Source organism: Danio rerio, chromosome 9 (genome assembly GCF_052040795.2).
Source record: "Danio rerio strain M-AB ecotype USA chromosome 9, GRCz13ab, whole genome shotgun sequence".
In the NCBI taxonomy this organism is placed as follows: Eukaryota; Metazoa; Chordata; class Actinopteri; order Cypriniformes; family Danionidae; genus Danio; species Danio rerio.
In genome coordinates this window covers 42461727-42488801 of record NC_141029.1, presented here as the reverse complement: position 1 = coordinate 42488801, position 27075 = coordinate 42461727, and the positions used below count along the sequence as shown (strand labels likewise).

Genomic DNA, 27075 nt, shown 5'->3' with positions numbered 1-27075 from the left:
GATCTTTTTGATGCTTGACAGCTTTCGCATGAAAATGCGTTGTAAAACATTTGCAAATGAATGCAGTTCTTGATTAATTTTCCTTTTATGTTCCACAGGGGACAAAAAAAGTTATGGTTTAACACAACGGTGAGTAACCGATGACAGAATTTTCTTTCTATGTGGTGAACTGTCCCTTTAAGTATACCGACCCTCAGTGCCCATCGGTAAGAAAAGCTGATTGTTTAACAGTATTTTTCCTCTTTCGTTATAGATGCAGTTTGTTTGTTTTCAGGCACAAGTTCATATAACAGTTTTGTTTAGAAAAAAGAACAATCTTTCACAGCTTCCAGCTACAGTTAGTCAGTGTCTCAAAAAAAGAGCAATGGTTCACCTTTACAAAACTGACAGTGAATGGTGGAGACATTGACAGACATTGAAGGCCATGTGCACGAGAAGCAGGACGCAGAACACAATTTCCACACAGATGAAGCCGGTCCTTCCTTTAGTGGACGTACTGTAGCTTTGTTTGAATCAGGAAAAAAAGACGTTGTGGAAAAAGTACAAATGAGATGCTATTCCACGTCATCAGGCCTGGCCGTTGTGAATTCCATGTGATTGTCGAAGAAGAAGAGTGGGGGGAAACTTATACATGAGGACAGATGGGAGATTTAAGTGACTTTCAGTCAATAAATAATCAACACATTTTACTAATGTCTCTGATGATGTGCAATATGCTGCAGAAATGATGAAGCAGTTGTCCAGTTTAATGAGCATTTAGGGTTAATATATAAAAAAGGAACACTGTTTTATCCCATACAACAATTCCAGGACACATTTTTGTTTCAGTAGAGGCTGAGACTGATTATATTAGGGTGAATCTCATGGAAATTGTGAAAAGAACATAGCTTAGTCATATTTCACACCAAAATCAAGACATAGGTTATGGATTAAGAGTGTTAAACCTACTTTTAGCACCATTTGGATTTCTGGTTTTTTCACTATTTTATGGCAATTTTGTAGTTTTGTGTGATATTGTATACAAATGTCATCTGCATTCCTTCCCAATATTTTTTATAAATAATATAAATTCATAAATGATATATATATAAATAAACAGACAAGCATTAAAACATTTTATCGACCCGGCCCTGGAAAAGCATACAAAAGTGAGATAAGATGAGACATCCAAACAATGATAATACCATAACTAACTGGCTAAAATAAAATAAAATGTACATTTTTTGTTTATACATAAGTATAGTTCTTCCCAACATTTTTATGTGCATAAAATTTAATAAACTAACCCACAATAACACTTTTTTTTAATAATGATCCATTAGTTATTTACTAACTTGATCAAACTATTATTAATACATTTATAACGACAGTAATAAACTTTGATTAATAAATGCTTTACAACATGTGTCTTAGACTCAATTCCTGGAGGACCACAGCTCTTTACAGTTTTGCTCCAACCCTAATCAAACACAGCTGATCCAACTAATCAAGGTGTTCAAGACTACTAGATACTATTAAGCAGGTGTGAGTTGGATGTGGTTGGAGCTAAACTATGCAGAGCTGCAGCCCTCCAGGAATTGAGTTAGAGACCACTGCTTTTAGATTATTCATACTTAATGTTAGTAAATACATTAACATTAACTAATGGGCCATTATTCTAAAGTGTTACCTAACTAGCAAACAAAATAAAATAAAGTAAAAACAATGTTTTATATTTATACGTAATGGTAGTATTCATAAATTAGATATAATTTGTTGTTTTTTATTTGCTCATAGTTGTTTACAATGTTTGTAAATGTCTATAAAATAAAATAATTTATCACTATTTTGCATTATTTTTTTAGTTTAATACTAAAATGTGTCTTGTACACAAATCTGACATGACTTTTTCTCTCAACATTGCAATTTTGACCCAGTCCAACTTATTTGTCAGAAAAATACGATACATAAAGTCCTGATAGGTCATGTGAAATTTGGGTGAAAATGTACTTTTCATAGCAAAATACCACAATGCAAACAACAACCCCAAAAAATCTCATTGTGTAATCATTAATGTTTAGGGTGAAATCCAACCCAGACTCATTCTCATTAACCCTAAATAAATTTCTTGAGAGCGTTAAAAACATCCAGGAGCTACATTTTTTTGCAGTTTTTGTTTTTGTGAATCTGCCAGAGGCCGTTGTGTATGGTTTTTGAGATCTTAAATTTCTTTTGCGAGTGCTATTTGTGCCTGCTCTTCTTGTGTAAATCCACCAGATGCCGCTGTCGACAGACCGACTGGCTGACTGACCAACCAATCGATACCCTTACCCACCCCCTTCCCTAAACCCAACCGATAGTGTTTAAAAAAAGCACAGATTGACCTGCTTACCCACTTCTCTGACCCTAACCCAAACCTTTTTCTGTTTTGAAAAGCAATCCAGAAAAAGAAAAGCCCTCGAAAAGGTTTTATTTTTTGGCTTTTGTTTTAGTCTTACCTGCTTTTTTTTTTCATATGTCACGGTCAACTGCGTTCAACATCTTAAATATATATGTGGCAAGCTACTTAACAAACTGGTAAGCACAAAAAGGAACGTCATCATACCGCCCAGTAGCGTTCATTTTAAAGACGAAATGCAGCCATTTGTTCCTCTGGCTGCATAATTTGTGATCTCCAGAAATGTATATTGAGCTACATTTTTAGAATGAGCCTATGGTGCAAGTGGAATCTAATATAGACCTTTTTTTGTGAGATTTACCCATGGATGCTTCTTCTGTTTCGCTTTTACATTCATAAACTATGACGTCTTAATCTGACACTGCACAGTAATTAACCCCAATGAGTTTCTCACAGGGCTTTTGAAGCTCATACTAATGTAAAACTTACAGCCTTGGCTCTAAAGTGTATGAATCAGTCTACAACTATAGCAGAGGACAGATTAACTTCGAAATCCTCCTCTAGCCTGCGATTTAAAAAAAAAAAAGACAAGTGCCCATTGGGATGGCCAGGCTTAGGACAAAAAGAGAAACAGAAGCCGTAGAAACAAAAAGATGAGCCGCTTGCATAAGCCCGTGCTTTTGCTTGTAGCTGTGGGTCATGTTTGGTGCTTAAAGCATCACAGTCTTGCTCGTGACAGCTTGTGTTTTTATCCGAACGCTCTGTTCCTTTAGCATCACCCGGTATCTTTGTTAGATGATGCTACTCAACATCTGTTTTTTTTTTTATATGCTCGGAGCTGTAATAAATGTCCGGCGTGACTAAGACTCTAGGGTGTGTTTAATAATCGTTTGTCAGCAGCTGTGTGACTTTTACAGTCCATTATTTCAATCATGATCTAATGATTTGTTGACTTACAAGACAAGCCTCGGCTACTAGAAGAAAAAACAAGAGACCCTGAAGATGAAGTAAAAAGGCAGCGGGTGATATATATAGTCTAGCGCCTTCTTTTGGGGGTCACGCTATTGCATTCGTTGTCGTCTCATTACCAAATCTGCAGATCTGTTATTAAGTAGCTCATCCATCAGCGCTTCAAAACAGAGTCCAAAAGGTTAAAGTGAATGAATTGTCTTGGATGTAGGGAAAAAAAGTGTCTATGATAAATCACAGGTGCTCGGTGAAGTTCCTATTGAATTAATGACTGGTATTCATCATTGAGAAAAAGGGAAATAAGAGAAGCAGGGCTTGTTTTAAAAGAGGGTCTATACACTATGCGTTAGTAAAGGGTTAGTTTACCCAGTGGCCATCTTTATACAGTATATGGTACAGTAGGATGCACATTTTCTTGATCTGATTATAAATGGACAGTGCTTTAAGGGGTAATTGGCTTGTGAGTTGTCACCACTTTCAGAGGTAGTCAAAAGCGCATTTGACCAGATTGGATTCATAGCGTACATGCTTATGGCCAAATACATTCAAACAGCCACAAAAGACCACCTACTCAACTCTACGCCCACTGACTTCATTCTTAGGCATTATTGGTCGTGCTGTTGAAGCGTGCTATTGTAGCTAGAGGGGTTTTAAACTTTGCCATTTAAAATCATAATGGTTTGAAGGTAAAAAATTGCTATAACACACACAATAGCTACATTTATGTTCAAAAAGTAATTTTAAAATTGTTATGAAAGTTAAGATGCAATTCAAAAACATTTATCTAACAAAACTAACACCTTAATTAAACCAATTGAGTTTTTGATGCATAGAGCAGTGTTTCCCAACCCTGTTCCTGAAGGCACACCAACAGTACACATTTTCAAGCTTTCACTAATCAAACACACCTGAATCAGCTCATCAGAACTTAAGAAGGGACTTCAAAACCTGAAGTTAATGGGTCAGATAAGGAAACACTATCATAGAGAACTATTGATTATGCATTGTTTCTTCAAATTTCTTGACGATCACCCACATGCCTTCTAGGATAACATTAACATCTTTGTTTATTCGAAACCAAGTTTTAAACACATTAGGATTTTTCTCCTTTGGACAAATTTCCTCTAAACGTCAGATTTCTTTTTGACTGAATAATGAAAGGTGATCTTGGATGACATGAGGGTGGGTAAATCATCAAGAATTTTTTTTTAATTCCGGAGTGAACTAATCCTTTAAGCTTAAGCAAAAAAAAAAACAAAAAAAAAACAGAGAGGGTAAATCTCACGCGTTGGGCAGGTAAGGCTGAGCCTCTGTTTATGTTCTCAGATCAGTGTTTATGTGTGACTAAATTAAATCCGTTCATCTTCTAAAGCAGTTGAGTTGCAACAGAGCACTTGGATTAAACTGCTCAATTTAATTTTTGGCCTTTTCATAAAAGCTTTGAAGTGTCAAGAGTTTTGGGTGAAGAGGTTTTCAATGGATGGACCGAAATCACTTAAAGGTGCTGTATATAAGTTTTTGACTCTTCTAAAGCATAAAAATACCATGATATGTTTGCAGATATTTAAGAAACATGATATTTAAGAAACATTCATTTTCTTTTCAGCTTAGTCCCTTTATTAAGCAGGGGGTTGCCACAGCAGAATGAACCGCCAACTTATCCAGCAAGTTTTTACGCAGCGGATGCCCTTCCAGCCACAACCCATCTCTGGGAAACATCCACACACACTCATTCATACACACACACACACTACGGACAATTTAGCATACCCAATTCACCTGTACCGCATGTGTTTGGACTGTGGGGGAAACCGGAGCACCCACGCGAACGCAGGGAGAACATGCAAACTCCACACAGAAATGCCAACTGAGCCGAGGCTCGAACCAGTGACCTTCTTGCTGTGAGGCGAACGTGCTACCCACTCCGCCACTGCGTCGCCCTAAGTCATGCTTGTTTATCTGGAAAACAATGCTAAAGTCAGATATTTTACTTTGAAAATCTGTTTTCAGTGCTGGAAAGCTGTCTTTGTTTTGGTTATTTTAAACCACCGAATGCCAGTTTACCTAATTATATTTCAGCACGCCAGGTTGCCTTTGTGGAAAACCATGTATTTGATTAATTCACTCATGAAGGCTCTCAAAGCATGTGTCCGTGACTGAAATTGGATCTCTGGTGGACAGTAGCAGACTCCGAAATGAGAGGCAGATTCAGAGTTTTCAGAGTTTTTTGTTCACCTGTGAGAAATAGAGACTTTAGGTGTTGGTTTTTGAACTAATTTTAGAGTGAAAAAAATATTTCTTCTATCATGTGCTGTTGCTTTTAGTTAGAAAATGGTTAAAATCAGCCTTTAGGCTCAATATTCAAGTGCACTCACGTCAATCTGGCAGCCTGTGATCGGATGTGTTTTCTTGCATGTGTGTTGATCCAGGTATGCAATACCTAGTTCAACCACTGGCTGTCAAACTTACATACTTCACCTTTAAAATTTTCTAAATTTCTTTTAGGTTTTGAAACAAATGAGGGTGTACTGTGTCCAGTGCTATGGCATAGCATTTCATAACTTTAATTCGTATTCATTTACATGATCTCATTTGTACAATTTAGTATGATTTGCTTATCCCCCAATGACAGTTGGGTTTAGGGGTGGGGTTTGGTGCCACATCTTTTAAAAATCATACATTTTTGTACGACTGAACTCCGTACGAACTTTGTATGAATTCGTACAGATTAGCCACTAAACTGACAAAACATAAAAAGTAGCATTTCCTCATGATATCAGGCTAGAGTTCTTTTGGGTCATTGAATGTCTGAAATATCATGGAATTTCAAAGATTTTGTTTCAGACATTGGAAGTCAGGGAACTTTTTTTATTTATATTTTTTGTCCAAGTCAATATATCAGGAATATCAGGCATTTTTGTTCCTTGCTTTATGTTTTAGTTTCTATTTATCAACATGTAATTTTATCTTAACCATACATTTTTATTGTTTTCGTCTGTTGTTATGGTTAGGCAGTTTTTCAGCTCTATTTATTCCTTTCCAACATTTCTTTTTTGGTCTTTTATTAAAAATAAAGATACTCATAAAGGTTTAAATCAAGTGAATGGTGAGTAAATGATGGCTTATTTTTCTCTTTTTTTTTGATGAACTATCCTTTTAAGTCAAATGCAGCCAGTATACTACCCTTTAATTAAGGCTAACATGTCAAGATAATAAACATTTTAAGAGCTTTGGCTTTGAAATGACCACTTCAATAAACGACAGAATCACTAAAGTTCGTGAATCTACTGTCGAGCTATCAAATATGGGAGAAAAAACACTTTGCGGCCATTAATTACCTCAGATTTTTTCTTATAATCTGAGGTAAATTAACCATTGTTGTTCTTAAAGTAGCAATTAAAGTCTTGCAAAATGATATTCAAGCTAAAACCATTTTCAAATTATGCAAAGCACAATGGCAACCATTTTCCCCATTTATTATAGGTAGTCAGTGAAAGACAGGGAACTTTATAATTAGCTTGAAGTGATCAAATGATTGGGGTAAACTTTTAAACCTGAACGATGTTTGATAATGACATCTTCTCTAACAAACAGATCTCCTCTTAGATGTGTTACAATACAAAAATAAAAAAATACAAAATACAAAAAAGCCTTCAGCAAATGTGGTTTAAAAGCGGTTCAGGGTTTGTTTAGAGGTTCTTATTGGTTTAAAAGCTTCTCAAAGTGCAGTTGATCAACATCTTCCTTCTAAGCTGCGAGTGAAATTGCCGTGAGCCGAGGTTATGGATGCATCGAAGATCAAAAGAAGTGGTTTTGAACGTGGCTTTGAAGCGCCAGCCTGTATGCAGATTTCTTCTTTTGTTTTAGCGCTGCGCATGCTGGGAGATTGTGTGTCTGCCGGGCAGGACCACAGAGGGCAGAGGCGGATCATTTATCACTGTATATTGCCTGATTAAGGAACATTAAAGTAGGCAGCTGCGGACTAGCTAATTGCTTAGATAACAAGTTCAAGCTGATAGACTGTAGGACAGCGTGTTTGTTTGGGCTTGGGAGAGAAAACAAGGGTTTGACAAACAGAAGTGGAAACCGTAGTTTGCTAGAGATTTATAGGAGACTCTGGTTTAGCATTAGATTACACTTTGCCAGAATATATAGTAAAACATACTGTCTGACCTGCATTATTTAACAAATGATCAGGAAAAAAAGAGGTGCTTAAAAGGAAAGTTTAAGAAAGACTGTTGAATTGAAAAATTGAAGTCAAAATTATTTGTCCTCCTGTAATTTTTTTTTTCAAATGTTTCCTAAATGATGTTTAACAGAGCAAGGAATTTTTCACAGTATTTCCTGTAATATTTTTTCTTCTGGAGAAAGTCTGTTTTATTTCAGCTAAAATAAAAGCATTTTTAAAAAGAAAGATTTTAAGGTCAATATCATTAGCCCCCTTAAGGGATATTTTGTTTTCAGTTGTCTACAGGACAATCTATCATTTTACAATGATTTGCCTAGTTACTATAACTTGCCTAATTAATCTGGTTAAGCCTTCAAATGGCACTTTAAGCTGAATAATAGCATCAGGTAAAATATCTAGTACTGTTATAATGGCAAAGATAAAAAAGCAGTTATTAGAAATAGGGTTGGGTATCGTTTGGGGTTATGTGGATACCGGTGCTAAATCGATACTTTTAAAATAGTACCGGTGCCTGAACCGATCATTTTTAGCCACAAAATTATTTGAAAAAAATTTTTTTTAATCCATTTTAATTGAACAATATAATTATATATTTATAAAAATGTTAAGTAAACATCAATTCATATTTTATTTTTGAATTGCATTAATATATTTATTTTGATGATTTGTTTGTTAGCATGAATGCAAGATTTACTACTAATCTGTGTACAGGCGGTCATCCAAATCAGGAAACACCTTTTTTTCTGGGTTTGGGGCTTGTGACTACTTTTACTTGGACATCAGTGATCTAATGATTTGCCTTAATCCGAATAATACAATAATATTATTCAGGTGTTTACATGAGCTGCTTATTAAATGTTCCATTCATGATTCCCAGTTACATGTTATAGCACATTAACGTCATTACGTCACCAGGCTTTAAACGTTTCCTCCACAGTTTCATGTTATTTACATTTAAATTATTCGTCTTTAACTGCAGTTCAGCAGTTTCACTTTCATTCCGGAACGTTTCATTCATGTCTCTGTGACAAACTGAGGTATTGAATGAGAATATGGCGTAAGGACTGGTGGAAGATTGTTGTTGTAATTGAACTTAATACCGCAGGCCGAATGGAAAGAAAAAGACCGCTTGGGCTGTACTGCACGCTTTGCCTTTTTTAAAAGTTTATAAGCAAATTAAATATTTAGAGATGGTGTGACGCAACATGTACTTATGTGTGCCTTTGATGCACGCTTTGATGCTTACAGTATGTTCTTGTCGCAGCACCAGTGGCACTGAAATTAGACACCAAAATTCATATGCTTATTCGTTTCAGTGCATACCAGTTACAAAGGTAACCCAACCCTAATAAGAAATTAGTTATTAAAACTATTTTGTTAATGCTAATAGTTATGACTTCAACTGTAGATGAGCTGTTTGTTTTTATGTATTTATTTATGCAAGTTTTCCTTTTCTGTCCATTCTGTCTGTTAATGCAAAATATAGTAATATCATGACATATTACAGTATTGTTTATTTTAATCTATAGTAAAATGTCCTTTTCAAAAGCATTGTTCCAGTCTTTAACGACTATAATGAATCAATCAGAAATCATGTTAATATGCTAGTTTGGTCCTTATAGAACACCAGGAGTCCTTATTCTCAGAATTAAAGTCCTGCTTTATATTTTTCTGTACTTTTTTCATGAATCTTTGATAAATAGAAAATAGCTATGTTTATTTGAAGTATGTCTCTTTTGATTAATTTAATTCATCCTTGCTGAATAAAAATATTTTTTTTTGTGACACTAAACTTTGAAAAAGCTACATTCACTTAAAGTGTTTCCCCACTTATATTGCTGGAGTTTTCTCATGTGCATGACGCAATACTATAATTTCCCAGAACAATCACTGAATCATCTTCGTTTCTCAGCTGTTTCTCTCTTGGGCCTTTTTCCAATTATGTGCCGTAGATCTACATTATTCCCTCTTGTTCCACTAATTAAACAATTAAAGTCAAACTTGTGATTAATCATGCTTCTTAATGAACAAGTTCGTACCCCCTAGTAATACTACCACTAAATGTAACTCATACTCAACAAATGTAGGAACGCAGAGAGGCTCGTGTTCAACTAGTGATTTTGTCAATGTAATGCTGTAATGTGTGCTATAGATTTCACCATGAGCTCAGATTAAAATGATCAGACAGTTTTAAATATGGTTTAACTTGGTCATCAAATGACTGAGGTGCTGTTTTTAGATCTAAATGTCATCATTGAGCACTCATGGTCTTGTGGAATGGACAAATACTGCGTTTAAGCAGCATAACGGACTATAACAATACAGCCATATCTCACAAAACACATCAAGAACATGTCCAGATCATATTTCACCCAAAATTAAACCAATAAAAGGTGTTTGGCTTCAAGAAATGGCAAAAAAGATCATGACTGAGGTACTGTTTTAGGTCTAAATATCGTCATTGAGCACTCATGGCCTTGTAGAATGGACAAATACTGTGTTTAAGCAGCTTAAGGGACAAAAATACAATCACCATATTTCACAAAACCTACCAAAAACATGTCCAGATCATATTTCACCCCAAAATTCAGCCAATAAAAGGTGTTTAGCTTCAAGAAAGGGCAAAAAAAATAATGACTGAGGTGCTGTTTTTAGGTCTAAATGTCTTCATTAAGCACTCATTGTCTTGTAGAATGGACAAATACTGTGTTTAAGCAGCTTAAGGGACTATAATCTAAAAGCCATATCTCATAAAACCTGTCAAGAACATGTCCAGATCATATTTCACCCCAAAATTAAACCAATAAAAGGTGTTTGGCTTCAAGAAATTGCAAAAAAGATAATGACTGAGGTGCTGTTTTAGGTATAAATATCCTCATTGAGCACTCATGGTCTTGTAGAATGGACAAATACTGTTTAAGCAGCTTAAGGAACTAAAATACAATAGCAATATCTCACAAAACATGTCAAGAACATCTTCAGATCATATTTCACCCCATACAATTAAACCAATTAAAAGATGTTTGTCTTAAAGAAATGGCAAAAAAAGAATGAGGTGAATGTTCACCTTAAAATAGGCATAATTAAACCAATAAAAGGTGTTTGGCCTTAAGATATGGCAAGAAAGAGATGTGATGATTTATACTTAAAGACTGCATTAAGTATTTATATGTGTAGTATTTATATTTACTTTTTAAATTTAGAATCGTACAAAAATAAACATTTAATAATTTAATATTTAATAATTTACTCAGAATAACTAATTTTAATACTATTTTAATAGTCATTTGAACTAATGCTTATATAAACAAGTATTTTAAAAATAAATACATAATATAAATATCAAATGTATTTGTAATAATTTGATAATTCAATTTTATTAGTATTTCTATTATAATAAATATCTTTAAAAATACTCTAATAGTTTAATGAGAAAATAAGAGTCTGTAATACAAGTTACACCAAAAAACTCACAAATAAAACATTCGTATGTATTATGATTATTTTAGAAGTTTGTATTATGATTATTTAGAAGTTTGAAGTGACACATTAATTACGACAAAATGAAAAATAATACTAATAATGATGGTCTTCTGTACATTCTGCTTGTTATTTTTTTTCTGTACGCAAACTAATCAATTTCTTTTGATTTTGGATTCAAATGTTTCCATGAGCTTCACCCTAGGTTAAATGTATCTCTCATCACGAGAGAAAAAAATGCGTCTTCAGTGAACGCACACTTTCCTTCAGTAAACGAACACTTGTTATGAATCTGTCAAGGACTTTTATGTATTTTTGTTTTTGTGTGTATAGTCCGTGCCCCTTGTATCTCTGCTCCTCCAGCCGTCTCAGTTTGCCAGAGGAATTGTGCTCCTGCCAATCAGTCCCTCGCTGTCATAAGGTGGGCGTCCTGTGTGCCGACAGCCGAGCCTCACATCTCATCTGTGTTCCTTCCCTTTCAGCTCCAGAGGGGTTTTTAAGACGTCGCCTGACCGTTCAAGCACTCCCGTCGCAAACACTGCGCAGGCTTCCACCAGTCCCCGCTGTGGCACCGACAGATGGTGCAGTCGTCCACCTTCACTTCAATGCCAGCTGGGATGATCGTCGTTCCAGCGAAGCAATTTGGACCTGTCGCATGGGGTAAAAGGGAGAAGATTTTAAGGATCTGGAATAAACGATGCAAGGAATAAGCTTATTTTTAATGCACACAGTGGTGGAAATAAGTACTGAACACGTCACCATTTTTTCCCAGAAAATATTTCTTAAGGTTCTGTTGACTGAAATATTTTACTGGATGTTGGTAACAACCAAATAAATCCATATATGCAAAGAAAACAAAACTAATTGTTTAACAAATGAAGTTGTGTAATAAAATGACAGTGAAATAGTATTGAACACTTGAATATAGGGAGATGTAGAAAGGTGAAAAAAGCCCAGACAGCAGCTTATTTCCCCCATTGTAATTCTTGCAAAACCACAAAAACCTACTTATACACAAGTTTCAATGCAGTTTCTAGGTGCAATGAACTCTAGGAGGCAGTAAAATGTCATTAACAATTGTTCTTTTTTCTTCAAAGTTTGAGTGGAGAACCAAATTACGTTATGGATAACGTACATCTAGGGGATTGTTAATGCAGAATAAGACCTAACAAGCTTATCGGCAGTGCAACATGAAGTGGAGCACTATTGTGTAAAAAAAATCCTGTATGTATTTTATCCAACTTATTACATGACTACTTGCTATAAAACATAAAAATTAGAAACAAAACATTGTTCGGGGCCATAGTAGTTTATTCACTTTATAATTATAAGCGTAGCTGACACATACCAAAACAGCTGAATGAAGTACACACTAACTTCCGCATTATTCAGCCACATGCTGGTGCCAAACAGTCAAAAGCACAAAGCCGACAGAACCGAAACTGGCTGAATAAAGCTTATATACATATTATTCAGTCACAAGACAACCCTAAACAGTCAAAAACTGTAACGTAAGACAAGCAGATGCATGGATGTAAATGTATGAATTTGCATCTACTGGCAATCAAGGTGATTTAAAGGTTCCAGATAAGGGTCCGTTCTTCGTACGTGGGTTACTCAATTAGCTGGGTTTGGTTATTGACAATTTGAAAATGATCCAGGATGGTTTGGTTCTTCAAGACTCATTCAAGAGAGGTCTGGTAGCTCAAACCTGCTCGGGATTAGGCTTATTTCATATAAACAGGATTAGATAAGGTAATTTCAAGCATATGTAAAACTGAAAGTATGTACCTAATGCTGATACTTTCTTATGGTAGTAATTATATACACTTGGAAAAATAATAAAAAGTAAATAGATAAAATATATGCAAGTAAAAAAAAAAAAAAAAAAAAAAAAAAAAAAAAAAATATATATATATATATATATATATATATATATATATATATATATATATATATATATATATATATATATATAAATCCTAAATAAAAGTAACATACAGTAAAGGGTTTTACTACTGTTTTACTATCTTAAAAATAATATTAACACATGATTTAAGAAACTGCCTATTTTCATTTTGATTTTAACTTAACAGACACAAGAAATGTTAAAGCATCGTGTAGCTGAATCAGTGTACGTGGTTACATGAATTAATATATGAACTTATCTTTGCGCTCAGCTAAAACGGGTTACCTGAGAATGAGTAATAGATTCAAAAGACTATTAGATAGAGACAAGATGAATTAAATATCACAATTGACAACTATAGTGAGATGAAATCCATCGGAAGATCCTTGATGAACTGTCTGACCTACGCTGCACTTACTCGGGGAGCTGTGCTCAAAGCATCTGCTGACTGCCTGGGGCTCAGACGTCCACGTATGCTGCAGCTCATGCCAGAGTGTGTGTGTGGTCACATGTTGTGTGTTTTCAGCGGCGTAGTGTAGATCTTTTTAGAAATGCTTTGGGAAACGCCAGTATGGACGTGTATTGTTTTAATTCTAAAATGCAGGTTTAAAACTAAAGCATATTAGTGTAAACAGGGCTTAAAATTCTCGGATCTTACATACAAAAACAATCTTGGCTGTGCCAAGAGCCTTGTGGTTAGTGCATTGTCGACAAATAACTCTGAGGTTCTCACAACGACCCAAGTTTGATTACCCCTCCCCTTCTCCCCAATGAAAAAAAATGTAATTGTACTAATTCAGGTTTGCAGATATGTAGTCGGAATCACATACCCACAAAAAACAATGCCTACTTGTGGACGTTTCATCAAAAAAGCACAACAAAACGTACCAGAAGCAACGTACATCAGGTTCTAGTGAAACGTGGCCAGAATCCCGTATTAAGAATGAGCCTGGGTTGGACAGCTCGCAGAAGGCTCTTTTAGAGGGAGTGCCAGAGAGACTCATGGGAGTTTTGAAAGCGGAACAGACGTGTGGATGTTTTTTTCACGGCCATGCACCGATGGGCTTGTTTTTGTAACACTAAAGCTCTTTTGCTACTCTTTCTCTTTCTGTCTAATTCCCCCTCTCACACACTCAACCTCTCACTGGGATGCTTTGCATTCTAATGCGACACAGGCTGCAGGGGCTGCTGAACAGGCATGATGGCTCTGTGTGTGATCTGAGCACGTGCCGCTCATTCTCTTCTGTAGTGGCCTTGCACCATTAGAGACAGTGAGCTATGCACAAAAACTTGTCTTGGCACTCATCGGTCACTGGGTGTGTGTTCGTACTTGATGTTCAGTTCTCCTGATTCTTTTGATCTGGGCCAAAAAAGAAACCGATTTATTTCATGGATTCACATTGTGACTATTATGACCAAACTTAAAAAAAGTGAGACTAAAAAATGAGTTGAAGTGTATTTTACAACTGAAGCTGTAGTACTAAACTTCCAAAAAAATATCCATTGAGAATTTTCTTAAATAATCAGGTGTGAGGCATAACGGTGGCGCAATGGGTAGCACAATCGCCTCACAGCAAGAAGGTCACAGGTTTGAGCCTCGGCTGGGTCAGTTGGCATTTCTGTATGGAGTTTGCATGTTATCCCTGTGTTTGCATGGGTTCCTCCAGGTTCCTTGGTTTCCCCCACAGTCCAAAGACATGCGCTATCCGCTTGTTAAGTGTGACGTCACGCGCAGTGGCTTCCGGGTCCAATCGCTCTATTCAACTGAATGGGGAGATTCATGAAATGGTAATAATAAATGTTTACAAAGCGATTTAATACTTTCGAAAGTCACGATCACAATATATATGTCCATGCCTAATATCCAATGGCCAGAAAGTGATTCATTGTTTTATAAATTGTTAAAATTTTGGTATTTGTTATGCAGCAAGCCCAGAGATTGTTGTGTACACTATGAATTTATGTAAAATTAACTTTAATGTGTGATAGGAATAAAACTCGATCATAAACGAATGATTTCTCCACTCAAATGAATGGCGGCTTGGACCCGGAAACAGTATACATACGTCACAAACACGTCACCACTTAACAAGCGGATAGGTGAATTGAATTAGCTAAATTGGCCGTAAGTGTATGTGTATGTGAGAGTGTATATGGGTGTTTCCCAGTGTTTTGGCCTGTGGCTGGAAGGACATCTGCTGTGTAAAACATGCTGAAAAAGTTAGTGGTTCATTCCGCTGTGGCGACCCCTCATAAATATATAGAGACTAAGCCGAAAAGCAAATTAATGAATGAATGAGTAATCTGGTGTGCTAAGCGCGGTCAATGTTTGTGTACATGTCAATTGAGTTCAATTCAAGTTTACTTGTGTAACGCTTTTCACAATAATCATTTCAAAGCAGCTTACAAAAGGCACACATTATTACATTAAGAGTAAAATAAGAAAGAGTTAAGGTGTTAAGTATATGTGGACAATAACCTGCACTTATACAATTTATAGAGTACTTAAAAAAACGTTATCTTTGTACTATAAATCATTTTAAATTAAGTGATCTGATGAACACAAAAATTAAGAACATTGTGCTGTCCTCAACGTACTCTTGGGGTTGGCATTATCTTTTCAGCGGTCTTGGATCTGATCATGTGATTGTACTGTATTGAGAACACATCAAGAGCAGATGTGTAAATGAGTCAAAGCAGCTCATGTAGTTCCTCCATTGTAAACATGAAAATCTGCTGTTTGTTTTACGTACAGTAACTCCATTGTTTCGCTGGACTCCTGAAACTAATAGCTTCGTGTACCCTGTGCGTAATGCTGTAACAACAAAGCGGTTACCTTTAAATGCACCAAGATTACATGTGAAGTCAAGGCCAGTTGTTCTTTTTCTTCAATCTGTTTTTCATTAATTCGGATGACCTCATTAAAACTGTATGTTTGTTATACTTTTATTCTTAGAAATAAAGATGCCGAAATAGTTTTTGCACTGATGCCATAAAAAATGTATTTTTAAATCATATTACTGCACTGCTGATTTTGTGTGAATGGATCAAAATCAAAGAAACAAAAATTAAATGTATATATAAATAATTTAAATTAAAACATAAAACCGAAATAAAGCAAATTGTAAAGTTGCTCAGTGTGGTGCCATGAGTACAATAATAAACAAAAACAAAAACTGCTTGCATTTATTTTTTTTTTTATGTGCATTGCAAATGCCTGTTAAAAGTTTATAGAGCAATTAGTAAAGGATTCTTTGGTGTCTTATAGAGTGAACAACATTTTAATAATCTGAAGTGCTTTAAGACATAACTGTCTGACATTGAGCACAAGTAACATCGTTTTCATGCGCTTGATAACTCTTTTTAAGACCAAGCACATTGCACACTTTATATTCTCATTCATGTTATTTCTGTACTCAAAACATTAGATGTCTTTTTTTTTTTTTTGAAGGACTTGGAAGGATACACAGAATTGGATTTTGCGTGTTTTGGTTTTGAATGTAATATTAGAGATGAATATAAACTGAACGTAATGATGAATTAGGGTATTAGTGTAATTTTTATTTTACAGTAAAAGATATAAAGCAGGAAATATGCCCATGCATGGAAAGTGAGGTATGATTTTATTGCATTTTTAAATAATGTATTGTTTTTTTGTGTATGCACTGTTGCAGAATTGTTAACATCGGCTTTGCAGTTCATAGGAAAAACTATTTTATTCAACAAGTCTGCTGTTGGGGTGAGGAGGTAATGAAGGTAAAGACTTGTTTATTAGTGAATAGCTGTTTTTAGATGTTTATGTAAATTTATCCAAATCTTTTACTGCTTTGATATTAGATCTTTTAACCAAAGCATTACATATTTTCAGCAATAGTTTCAAAATCATCCAAAAGTTAATAAGTTTAAATGTAATTCTGTTTAGAAAAATACTGTATGCATCCTACAACCCGTGCTTTTTCAAGGTGTCCTCGGGGTCTTAAAGTCTGAGAAATGTCTTAAATTTTAAAATCTAAATTTTAGACCCGAAACATTTTTAAAATCACTTACATATAATGTTGTAGGTCTTAAATCATTTTAAACGGGTCTCAATTTTTCTATGTCCCGGTAAAGCTACCCAGTTACCAATAATCCATCTCAACTTTTTAATATAGAAATAGATTTGCTTTTATTGCAAAGAGATACAAATCACAACAGCTAATTTATACTAAGCGGGAAGTAAAACTAAAGCAACACATCCCTTTATATGATCGTTCATTAATCCAAAAACTATTTACTGAAGTAACTGGGCCATTAGAAAAAATCCTCAGGGCTCTATTTTGACGGTCCATGCGCAGAGCGCAAAACGCAGGGCGCAAACGCTTTCAGGGCGTGTCAGAATGCATTTTTGCTAACTTAAGGACGGGAAAATCCACTTTGCGCCATGGCGCATGGTCTAAAAGGGTTGAGTTTATTTTTTTAATGAGTTATAGGTGTGTTTTGAGAATAAACCAATTAGTCTCATCTCCCATTACCTTTAAGAGCCAGCTGCTTCGTACCATAAGCGCATTGCTATTAACATGACGTAAAGTAAGTTCATTTTCGCTTTTGCTCTCGTGGATAGGGAAACCTTACTGCACAGACATCAATTAGCCTATAAATACTTAATTTCGTTTGTTAAGCGCAAAGATTTGTTTCAAAACTATTTCTAAATTTAGTTCTAATTTCCAGCAAACGAATAAATGAACAATGATAATGAAGTGTGCTCAAAATACTGAGTTATTTCCAAATAAACCTGCTATGCTCCATATGGTCTAAAACCTGACAGGTGGACAAATCTATGCTTGTTTTTAATAAAACAAATATAAATAAGGATATAATAAATAATACTGCTAATAATAATAACATTATACAAAAGCGAATTGAATGAACTGAAAAAGCTTCCCAAGATGAAGAAAGTATGAAGGCAGTGGTTTTTAAATTCATGTTGGCTAGAAATTAATATGTTTTGTAATATTTTAATCATTTATATTTATATCCTATATATATATATCCTTATTATATATATATCTTTTAGATATTATTTCTTTTTCATATGTAAAGATATTTGCGTATTGCTCTACATCATGTGTGTAGTCTGTAAGCCAGGCGCACTTTGCGCCAGACAATAGACCAACTTTGTTCTGGTCTAATGAACAGACTATTTACAGTTTCTCAAAATAGCAACGCGCCAAAACACGCCTGCTTTTTCAGACCAGAACGCCTATGGGTGCACATTTGAGCACAAATGCATTTGCTATTTAAACAGTGAGGCGCAACACCTCAAAATGACCCTTGCGCCAAGCTTAAAGTAGCAAAAGAGCATTGCGCCGCGCCTTGCACCACATTGCGCCGGGTGTATGATAGGGCCCTCAGTGTTTAGCCCTGTATAAGTCTAAAATTTTGTTCATAATGGCCCTAAAAGGGTCTTAAAATGTCTTACTGTACATTTGACTTAAAGAAACCTTGCTTTTGTAGTATGGACACTATATCAAGTTTCAGATATGCGTCATGTGAACTGTACAGCATAAAAACAGTTTAGCAGTCATTGAGCAGTTCATAATGGTGTTATTGACAAATCAGAATTAAGTATTCCAAAAGGCTGTGTGATAAAAGATTAGTTAATTAAATGGGAAAAGAAATCTACTTGAAGAGTCTACAATGAAGAAGGCTATTCCTCAATTTCCTCCCTAATGAGCAGATATTAATGGCCTGCTGTGGATTAAACCCGAAGCGGTCTGTGATAATTGCTTAGCAAACATCTATGCATTTACTGTATGTCTGTATGTAAATCAGCAATGATCATTTCTAAATGATAGAAAATCAAAAGTGGACTAGGTCGGCTCAGTGTGTAGTAATCTTTTTTTTGACTATTTTGAGGCTGTAATGCCTTATTACTGCAAAAGTGAAAGCTGAGCACAAACACATTTGCCTGAAGATTATTATATTTGTGCTTTGCAAGCAATCGACTTAAACACAAAATGCTTAGATTACACAAATCCACGACATCCATTCCAATAGCCACTATGTTATGCAAAGCAATTTCAAGTATTTAATTATCTGCAAGTGGGGCTGCTTTTCTATCTTTATAATGTCTGTTACAGCAATCGACCTCTATTGCCCTAATAGGATACTGATGCGGCAATCAGTGGAAATCTGTGAAAAAAAGATTCCATAACAATCTAGGTAAGTGTTGAGATTTACTGCTTTTCAGACTACTTTAAAGGGGTTTTGTGATCTTATGATGCCAGCCTTTTCAATATGCAATATAAAGCTGCTGTAACACTGTGTGGTATGGTACAGCTTGGCACTGCTCGGCTCACTTCAGTTTTGTTTTGCTTGGTGCGGTTGACATTGCTATTATGGTCTAGTAGTGCTTAAAGTAGGTGGGATTAGCACAATTGTTGTCCTGCCTATGCTGCCATGACTTCCTGTAAAACCTTTTAATTCTGGGTAGTCCCTTTCTTGCTTTTGCCAAATATACTCCCTGGCAACCAATGAGAGGAACATCTGCACCTCTTATACTGAACACAATGTTGCCGTTTTTGGCTTTCTTGCCATGGTATAAAAAGGGTTTGCTTTTTACAAACAAATGTACAGAAAAGGTTTCCGATGACTATATAAATAAAGCAGGATTAGTGTCTTGTGTTGCAGTTTCAATGACACTGGTAGTGGTAAATCTTTCAGACCAAGTAGTGATCAGTAGGGTGTATACATCAAGTTTTGGTAATGGTATGGCTCACTTGGAACCTCATCCAAGGAGGTACTAAAAAGTACCATTTACTTGGCATACTGAACTAAACTGCTGTACAGTGCAGTGTAAAAAAAGTCTTAAGTCTCTAGCATCCCCAGAAGACTTCACAGATCATTTATTATAGCATATCTATTTGACCATTGTTTTTGTGTGTCCTTTAAATGCAAATGAGCTGGTGCTTTTTGCCCCTTTTCAGAAAGCCATGCTTCAGATAGTCAAGGTTTAACAAATCTGTAGAATCTAATGCAGCCAACTGTCAGAAATTGTCAGTAGATATGTTTCATATTTTTGAATACCTTAGTGTATAATGCATAATAAATGTGTTTATGAATAATGAATGCATTTTTTAGATTAAACTAAGGACATTGCATTTGGAAACATTCAAAGAATGTGAAGTATGGTACTTCATATTCAAACAGTTTAAGCAGTATTTTGTTCAGATCCTACACTTAAAGCATAAGATGTGCTTTAAATCTCGAAATAATGATCCTGATGTGGGAAAGCTATAAGAAGTATTTTAAAAGGTACAAAATGATGCCATGATGACAATGGTGTCTAACATGGATTATTTAAAAACGTGTTATTAAAAAATAAATGTCATACTTTATTTTGATGGTCAGTTAGTTGAATTCAAGTTACATTACATCTACATGCCAACTAATTCTCATTAGGTTATAAGTAGACTGTTAGGCTGGGGTTAGGGTTGGTGTAAGTTACTTGCAAAGTTTCTTAGTCAGTTAAATGTCTGTTGAAAAAGCAGTATCAACAGATATGAAGCAGACAGTCTGCTAATACTCAAAATAAAAAAAAGTGTTAACATATTAAACAATGTATTATTCTTATATGATTTATATTGTTATAACTACAAAACAGTTTTGTTATACATGTCTATATTGCTATAACTAAAACAACAGCAACTCAATGCTGTCATAAATTCTAATTAACTTCTTACCACTTCTTAAATTTGTTCATTTTGTGATCATATGGGGCATGATCTGAACATGAATCGGCTATTTTGTGAAAACAAATCTTTTAATCACAAAATTCACAAAAAACTCACAGCATCTCCACAAAATTACATTAACACTAATGCACAAGACAGGCTCAATAAAATTACGTGGTTCAACCTACATTTTTTGTAAAACCGCAAAAAAGTTTAACATTTTGTCAGTTTAGTGGCTAATTTGTATGATTTGAAAAGTAGGCGTCAACAACCCCAACCGCAACCCAATTGAGGGATGAGCCAATCGGACCAAATTGTATGACTTAGTACAAATTCATACAAATTAGCCACTAAATCAAAAGGTTAAAAATTTCTGTGAGATTGCATTGACAAAAAAATTACCTAAGTTTAAAGGTAAACACTAGGGGCGACACCAACATCTTTGTTCCTTTTCACATTAATGGTATTTAAAGGGACATAATATATTATATTAATATTATAAATTATGATGAGTAAGGTATTATTTTTGAGCAGTTCATTGCACAACCAAATAAAAACCATAAAACAAGTTGAAGTATATGATTCGATATTGATACATATTTCAAATAAAAATATACTGTATAATTTGTATATATAATCGATATTTGCAAGATATAATCTATAATGTATCAGTATACAGTGGTCCCTTACTACAGCGTGGTTCTCCTCGCAGTTTTGCTGATTATTTGTGTTTGTGTAATTTGACACTTTTTGTTTTTTTTTAACAGCACATTGTGTTCTGATTGGCTGTAGACCATTGTCAATCAATTTCCTCCGTATCTCCTGTACAGTACAGAATGCTTTTAGCTTGCCAAATTAACATAAATCTTTGATTACTAGAAGTGTGAGTTTTAATAAGGATGCAAAAAGGGTTGTAACTATCCGCAGCAAGACCATTGTAAAGGGTTCGTGCACCGTATGCGTAAACAGGTTTATATCAGGGTACGCACACCGACGCTGCGAGTCAGGGGCTGTCTGCTTTTTGTGGATCAGTGACTGCAGGAAAAAGAACTTTAGGCTGTGGATGCCAACATTATCCACACAAAAGCTGAAAAAGCTTTATGATCTTTTTGCTGACAGCAATGAATGTTTGCGCCTGACGACAGGTTCTGATCTTTGGTTTTATTCTTACACTGGACTTAATTTTCTACGAAAGATTGAACTTCGAGAGTGTTTAAATTCGGAGAAAAGTGTGTAAATGTTAATACATGTTTGAGAAAAAATTAGAAAGTGTGTAGTGAGGGGTTTTACAGCCTTAAAACATCTACAATCATTGAAAAAAAAATAAAGCTGACTACTTGGCGGATTTCACCTATTGCGGGTTATTTTTAGAAAGTGACTCCCACTAATAACAAGGGACCACTGTAATCGAATACATTTAGATGTGGATATGTACAAGAAGGTTGTGTATCTGAAACATATAACAAAATGCACCCAGTGTAACATTTCACATTCTCAAAAATATTGACAGCGCCATCTAGTGGATTTGTCATCTGAAATGTGCAACAAAACGTAACCGTAATCTATTCTGTTTCGTAGAGGCACATATTTCCAATGAGCCATGATTGCTAATGCCATATTTGAAAACATGCTTTTTGCCTTTGCACAGACATTTGGATGCCATATGCAAATATTTCCACATACTGATGGAGATGTGAGGGAAAATACTTTTGTGGGCAACTTTAAGCTATGTAACTTTGCATATTTTATACTGTACATACAAACAACTACTCAACACACTGAAGAAAAAGGAGACTTTAAGGTCTATTCCATATTAGCGCATGTTTGTTCAAGCTACAACATTGACAGACTTATCAGTTTTACTTTAGCGATAAGATGTTTTCAGATACAGATCTTATAGACAAATTAGCATCAGCATAAATCTTGAAGCCGGAGGGCACGCTGAGTTCTTTAGAGATAATTGGGCCAAAGTGGTAAATACGATTGTAGGATTTGCTCTATTAAAGAGGGTTTAACAGAATACCTGCAGTGTAAAATGTAGGCGTTTGATGATCGCTGTACTTTTTTACATTAAGACTTTTGGGATCAGATTGGAGACTCAGGCTAGAAGTGTGTTTATCTACTTGCTTTGCTGATCTTTGAGTTGCAGATTAATGTAAATTATTAATAAGGAACTTGAGGGCTGTCTTTAAACAGACTTGTGGTTCTGATGAACAGCATTATTATTATTTTCTTCTTCTTGAGATCACATCAGTGAACATGACATGTAGCTAATGTAATAACAGCTTATTCAGATTCTACAAGTTCATTTGTTTCATTCGCATGTACGTTCACAAAAGCCAATGGACAGCATGTTTGTGGCCAGGGCCTAAAATGTAATTATTATTATTATTGTTGTTGTTAATATTATTATTATTATTATTTTATTATTATTATTATTATTATTATTATTATTATTATTATTATTATTATTATTATTATTATTCATAACGATGTCTAACTACATGTTTTGGCTGAGTGTTTTTATTAAATTGCAAAGGCTGTGCTGTAATTACGGTAAATAAACATGTAATCTTGTGTGTTACAGTGTAAATCACTGCACTGTAATTTTTTTATTTTTTTTTTGCATGAGCAGATAATAAATATGTTTTGATTTGCAGTAAAAGCTGCTTGACACAATGTTTGAAAGTTTTAGTTACATACAACATACGTATGAAAATGTAACCTGTGCCAAACATTTTCTTAAATTTATCAACAATTGTGTTCTCAACATTTTTTTTTTTTCAAAAATAATAGATTGATGTTCTGTTTTACAGCAAAGAGGGGGAATACTTTTTATTCATATAATATATTATATTATATATACTTAAAATAATAATGAATATCTTCCAGTTTAATAGTGTTTATGATCTACATATTAACTTGACTGGAAGTTGCTGAGACTTTTATTTCAGTTTGCTGATGTACTTCCATCTGCACTGATTAATTGTTCTCCTAAAGATAATTCCATGCTCTTGCAAAATAAACACTTTAAATTTAGATTTTACACTAATCTCAATACATTTATTTATAATTAGGGATACATCAAATGGCTGCCAAAAATGATCAGCCTAAAAATCGCAGTTCTGGTTTTAGTCTGTACATGAACGCACTGGTGCTGATTTTGAACATGTCAGTGTTTACGAATAGATTACACCTAAAAGAATATGAGTAGTCTTGACAAACTACGCATCAGTATAAACCTACAACCCTCAAGCACTGATTGTAGCTAGTTGTTTATTTTAATGGAAAGCTTATAAAGAATGTATTTGCTAAATTTGTGTAAAGAGTACACATTGGAGTACATACATTTACATGCTGTATAACATCCCAAAGAGCACATTTAGTGCAATGACACTATAGTGTTGAATTATGGATGGTTATTTATGTTTACATCATCGATTTTTCCAGACATTAATTGTTTACTATGTTACTTACGTGTAAATACAGTGTCTTTATAGTAAAATTTTATACGGTTTTATAGCTGGCGGTAGTATAAACAAAGTGAGACCATGAACTGAATAAAAATTCATGCTGCTTGCAATACCACTACTCTGCTGTCATGATAATGATGGTGAAATGATTTTTTTACTGTCAAGGGTGGTTATTTTATTGGCTTTTCACATGTTCACCTGTGTTTTTATATATATATATAAACTTATATTATATATATATATTATATATATATATATATATATATATATATATATATATATATATATATATATATATATATATATATATATATATATATATATATATATATATATCAAGTTTTAGTAAATAAATAGTTATTGCAAAGCATTTTTGGTTTTTAGCCAAGCGAGAATTTTCTGTTTCAACCCTGAATTTTTGTTTATAGTTGTTTCTAATAATAATAATATTAATAATAATTAATAAATAATGATTTATGTGTATATATATATGGTAACCACCAAAAAAATCCATACATGCAATGAAAACAAAAAAATGTTTACAAATTGTTATGGATAATGAAATGACACAGGGAAAAGTATTGAACACTTATCAATAATAGCAGTAATAATAATAATAATAATCATAATAATACATTTTATTTGTAATGCATTTGCTCAGACTTAAAGCGTCACAAGGCAAAATAAAAACAGCCCAACAATAAAACAGATACAATAAAACAATAAAAGTATGAACCATATGATAAAAAATTATACAATAAAAATTATTAAATAAAAATAAAACATAAATATAGAATAAAATAAATTAACAAAAATAAATGTGATCTGGCAGAGAAGCAGCAGCCAGGTTGTGCCAGCATCCTCTCCTTTTTAATTGGAAATTTTGATTAAAGGAAGGCGTAGAAATGCAGTAAAAGCCCAAACAGCAGTTGAAATCTCTCAGTAGTTCTTCAGCAATTTTCTGCCCTTCTTCAGAGTAAATGGACATGAGCTGCTTCAGTCCAACATCTACATTAGCAAGATGATAAAGATGAAATGGATCCAAAACACAGCCAAGGAAACTCGCAAATGCTTTCAGAGAAATAAAATCAAGCTGTAGAATGACCCATCCAATCACCTGACTTGAATCCAATATAAAATACAAATTAAAGATCAGATTTGATAGACGAGACCCACAGAACCATCAAGATTTTGACACTGTTGAAGTCTGTGAAAAACTCACCCCTGAGTAATGCATGTGACTTCATTCTCTATAAGAGAGGTGTCTTTAAGCTGCCATCACTGCCATCAAAAGCCTTTTATATAAAGTAATAAATACATTTCAGTAGTTCAGTACTTTCTACTTGTCGTTCACTTGTTATTACACACAACAGATTTTTCTGATTTATTTTATTTTTAATTTTTTTAGTATGTGTTTGGGGTTTTACTGAATCTTTTACAAAATCTGGCTTAAGTTCAAGTCATCAGCTCTTTTAGAAATATTTTTCCCATAAAAAAAAACAATACTTGTTCAATTTGCAATAATAATGATAATAATGTTCAATATACAATAATAATGTACAAAATACAACAATAATATTAATAATAATTCTTATTATTATTATTAACCCTGTGTTTCACCTTGTTTTAATAAAACAATGCACATACAGTTTATTTTTATTTATTTATTTTGGGGCTATTCAATAATAAGATGTCACTGTAGAAATGAATTCACCACATTCTTGCCAAGAAAAACCTGCTTTTCCAGAAATAACATTTCAGCATAAAGTGTAAGGCCATTCTGGATGTCAAGCCAGCCCTTGAAAAGCACTTCTGCTTTGACGTTTCCAGTATTTCTTCAAATACAGTCCTCACCATGTCCAAAAAAAAGTCAACAGTGGCGCACATTTGAAAAAGAGTTCAAGCTTCACGACCTCTCTTTTACTGTGGGGGGAAAACAACTAGATTGCCTTTTAACCACATCACAGACATGTTAATAGACTTGCGAAAGGACGGCAGGGTTAGCGCTGCACAAATTGCTTTACTGCCTACAATATTCAGCATGCTCCTCTGAGACCTGAAGGAGTCTTACATGCACTCAAATATTTGATTTCCATCAGTAAAAATTATGAGCTGTTGGCAAAAGTGCAAAAGCAACCATTCAAAGAGGCTGAAAAGAGATGTGTGACTGCTAGCCTAGCCAAGAGAAGTTAATCATCATCCTATAGAGAGGAGAGAAACTCGCGCAAGGACACCTTGACCAGGTGGATGGGTAGCAAATTGATAACAATTAACATTGTGCTGGAAGATAGTTTATTGAGTAGATCAAGTCTGAGATTACAATATCATTGCATAATGTAGGTGATAAGGTTGTAAAGTGGAGTTATTATTACTCTATTATTGCCATAATTACGTTTTGGACCAATTAGGGTTGTCAAGCATCAACACAATAGAGTCTATGATAGCATTTATTATTTCTGCATATTAGAATGCATCCCGTTTTATTTGGTTTGGTTTTGTGAGCAAAAAAAAAACAAAAAGAAATAATAATGACTGATAGTTAGTTATACATCGTTTAACCATGATTTATTTAAGATGCATAGTTGTTCAGTGCCTCAAATCATATCAGTGTCATTTTAAATATTTATAAATTTCCACCATGGTTCACTCATATATCAGCAAGACATTTTATTGTACAATAAAAGAAAGTATTATCACAAATACTTTGATTAAAAAGGAGCATGGTACAGTGCAACCGGAAAGTATTCATAGCGCTTCACTTTTTCCACATTACAACTTTATTCCAAAAAGGATTAAATTAATTTATATGCGCAAAATGCTACACACAATACCCCATAATGACGATGTGAAAAGTTTTTGAAATTGTTGCAAATTTATAAAAAAAAAAAAACTGAAAAAAAAAAAAACTGAAAAATTACATGTGCAGAAATACTCATAGTCTTTGCCGTGAAGCTCTAAATTAAGCT

The 27075-nt window shown here is 34.3% G+C and overlaps 1 protein-coding gene across 3 annotated transcripts in view; it reads right to left on the bottom strand.

Moving 5' to 3' along the window:
• Positions 1–11155: 11155 nt before the first annotated feature.
• vwc2l (von Willebrand factor C domain containing 2 like) overlaps positions 11156–27075 on the bottom strand; it is a 71582-nt gene continuing 55662 nt past the window's right edge. For 2 of the 3 annotated variants that reach the window (XM_087265809.1, XM_087265808.1), the window contains one exon: positions 11156–11663. In XM_087265809.1, the coding sequence (XP_087121935.1) occupies positions 11512–11663 (152 nt within the window). In that variant the 3' untranslated portion in view covers positions 11156–11511. The remainder of the gene's footprint in view (positions 11664–27075) is intronic. The other variant, NM_001128564.1, reaches the window with a different exon arrangement.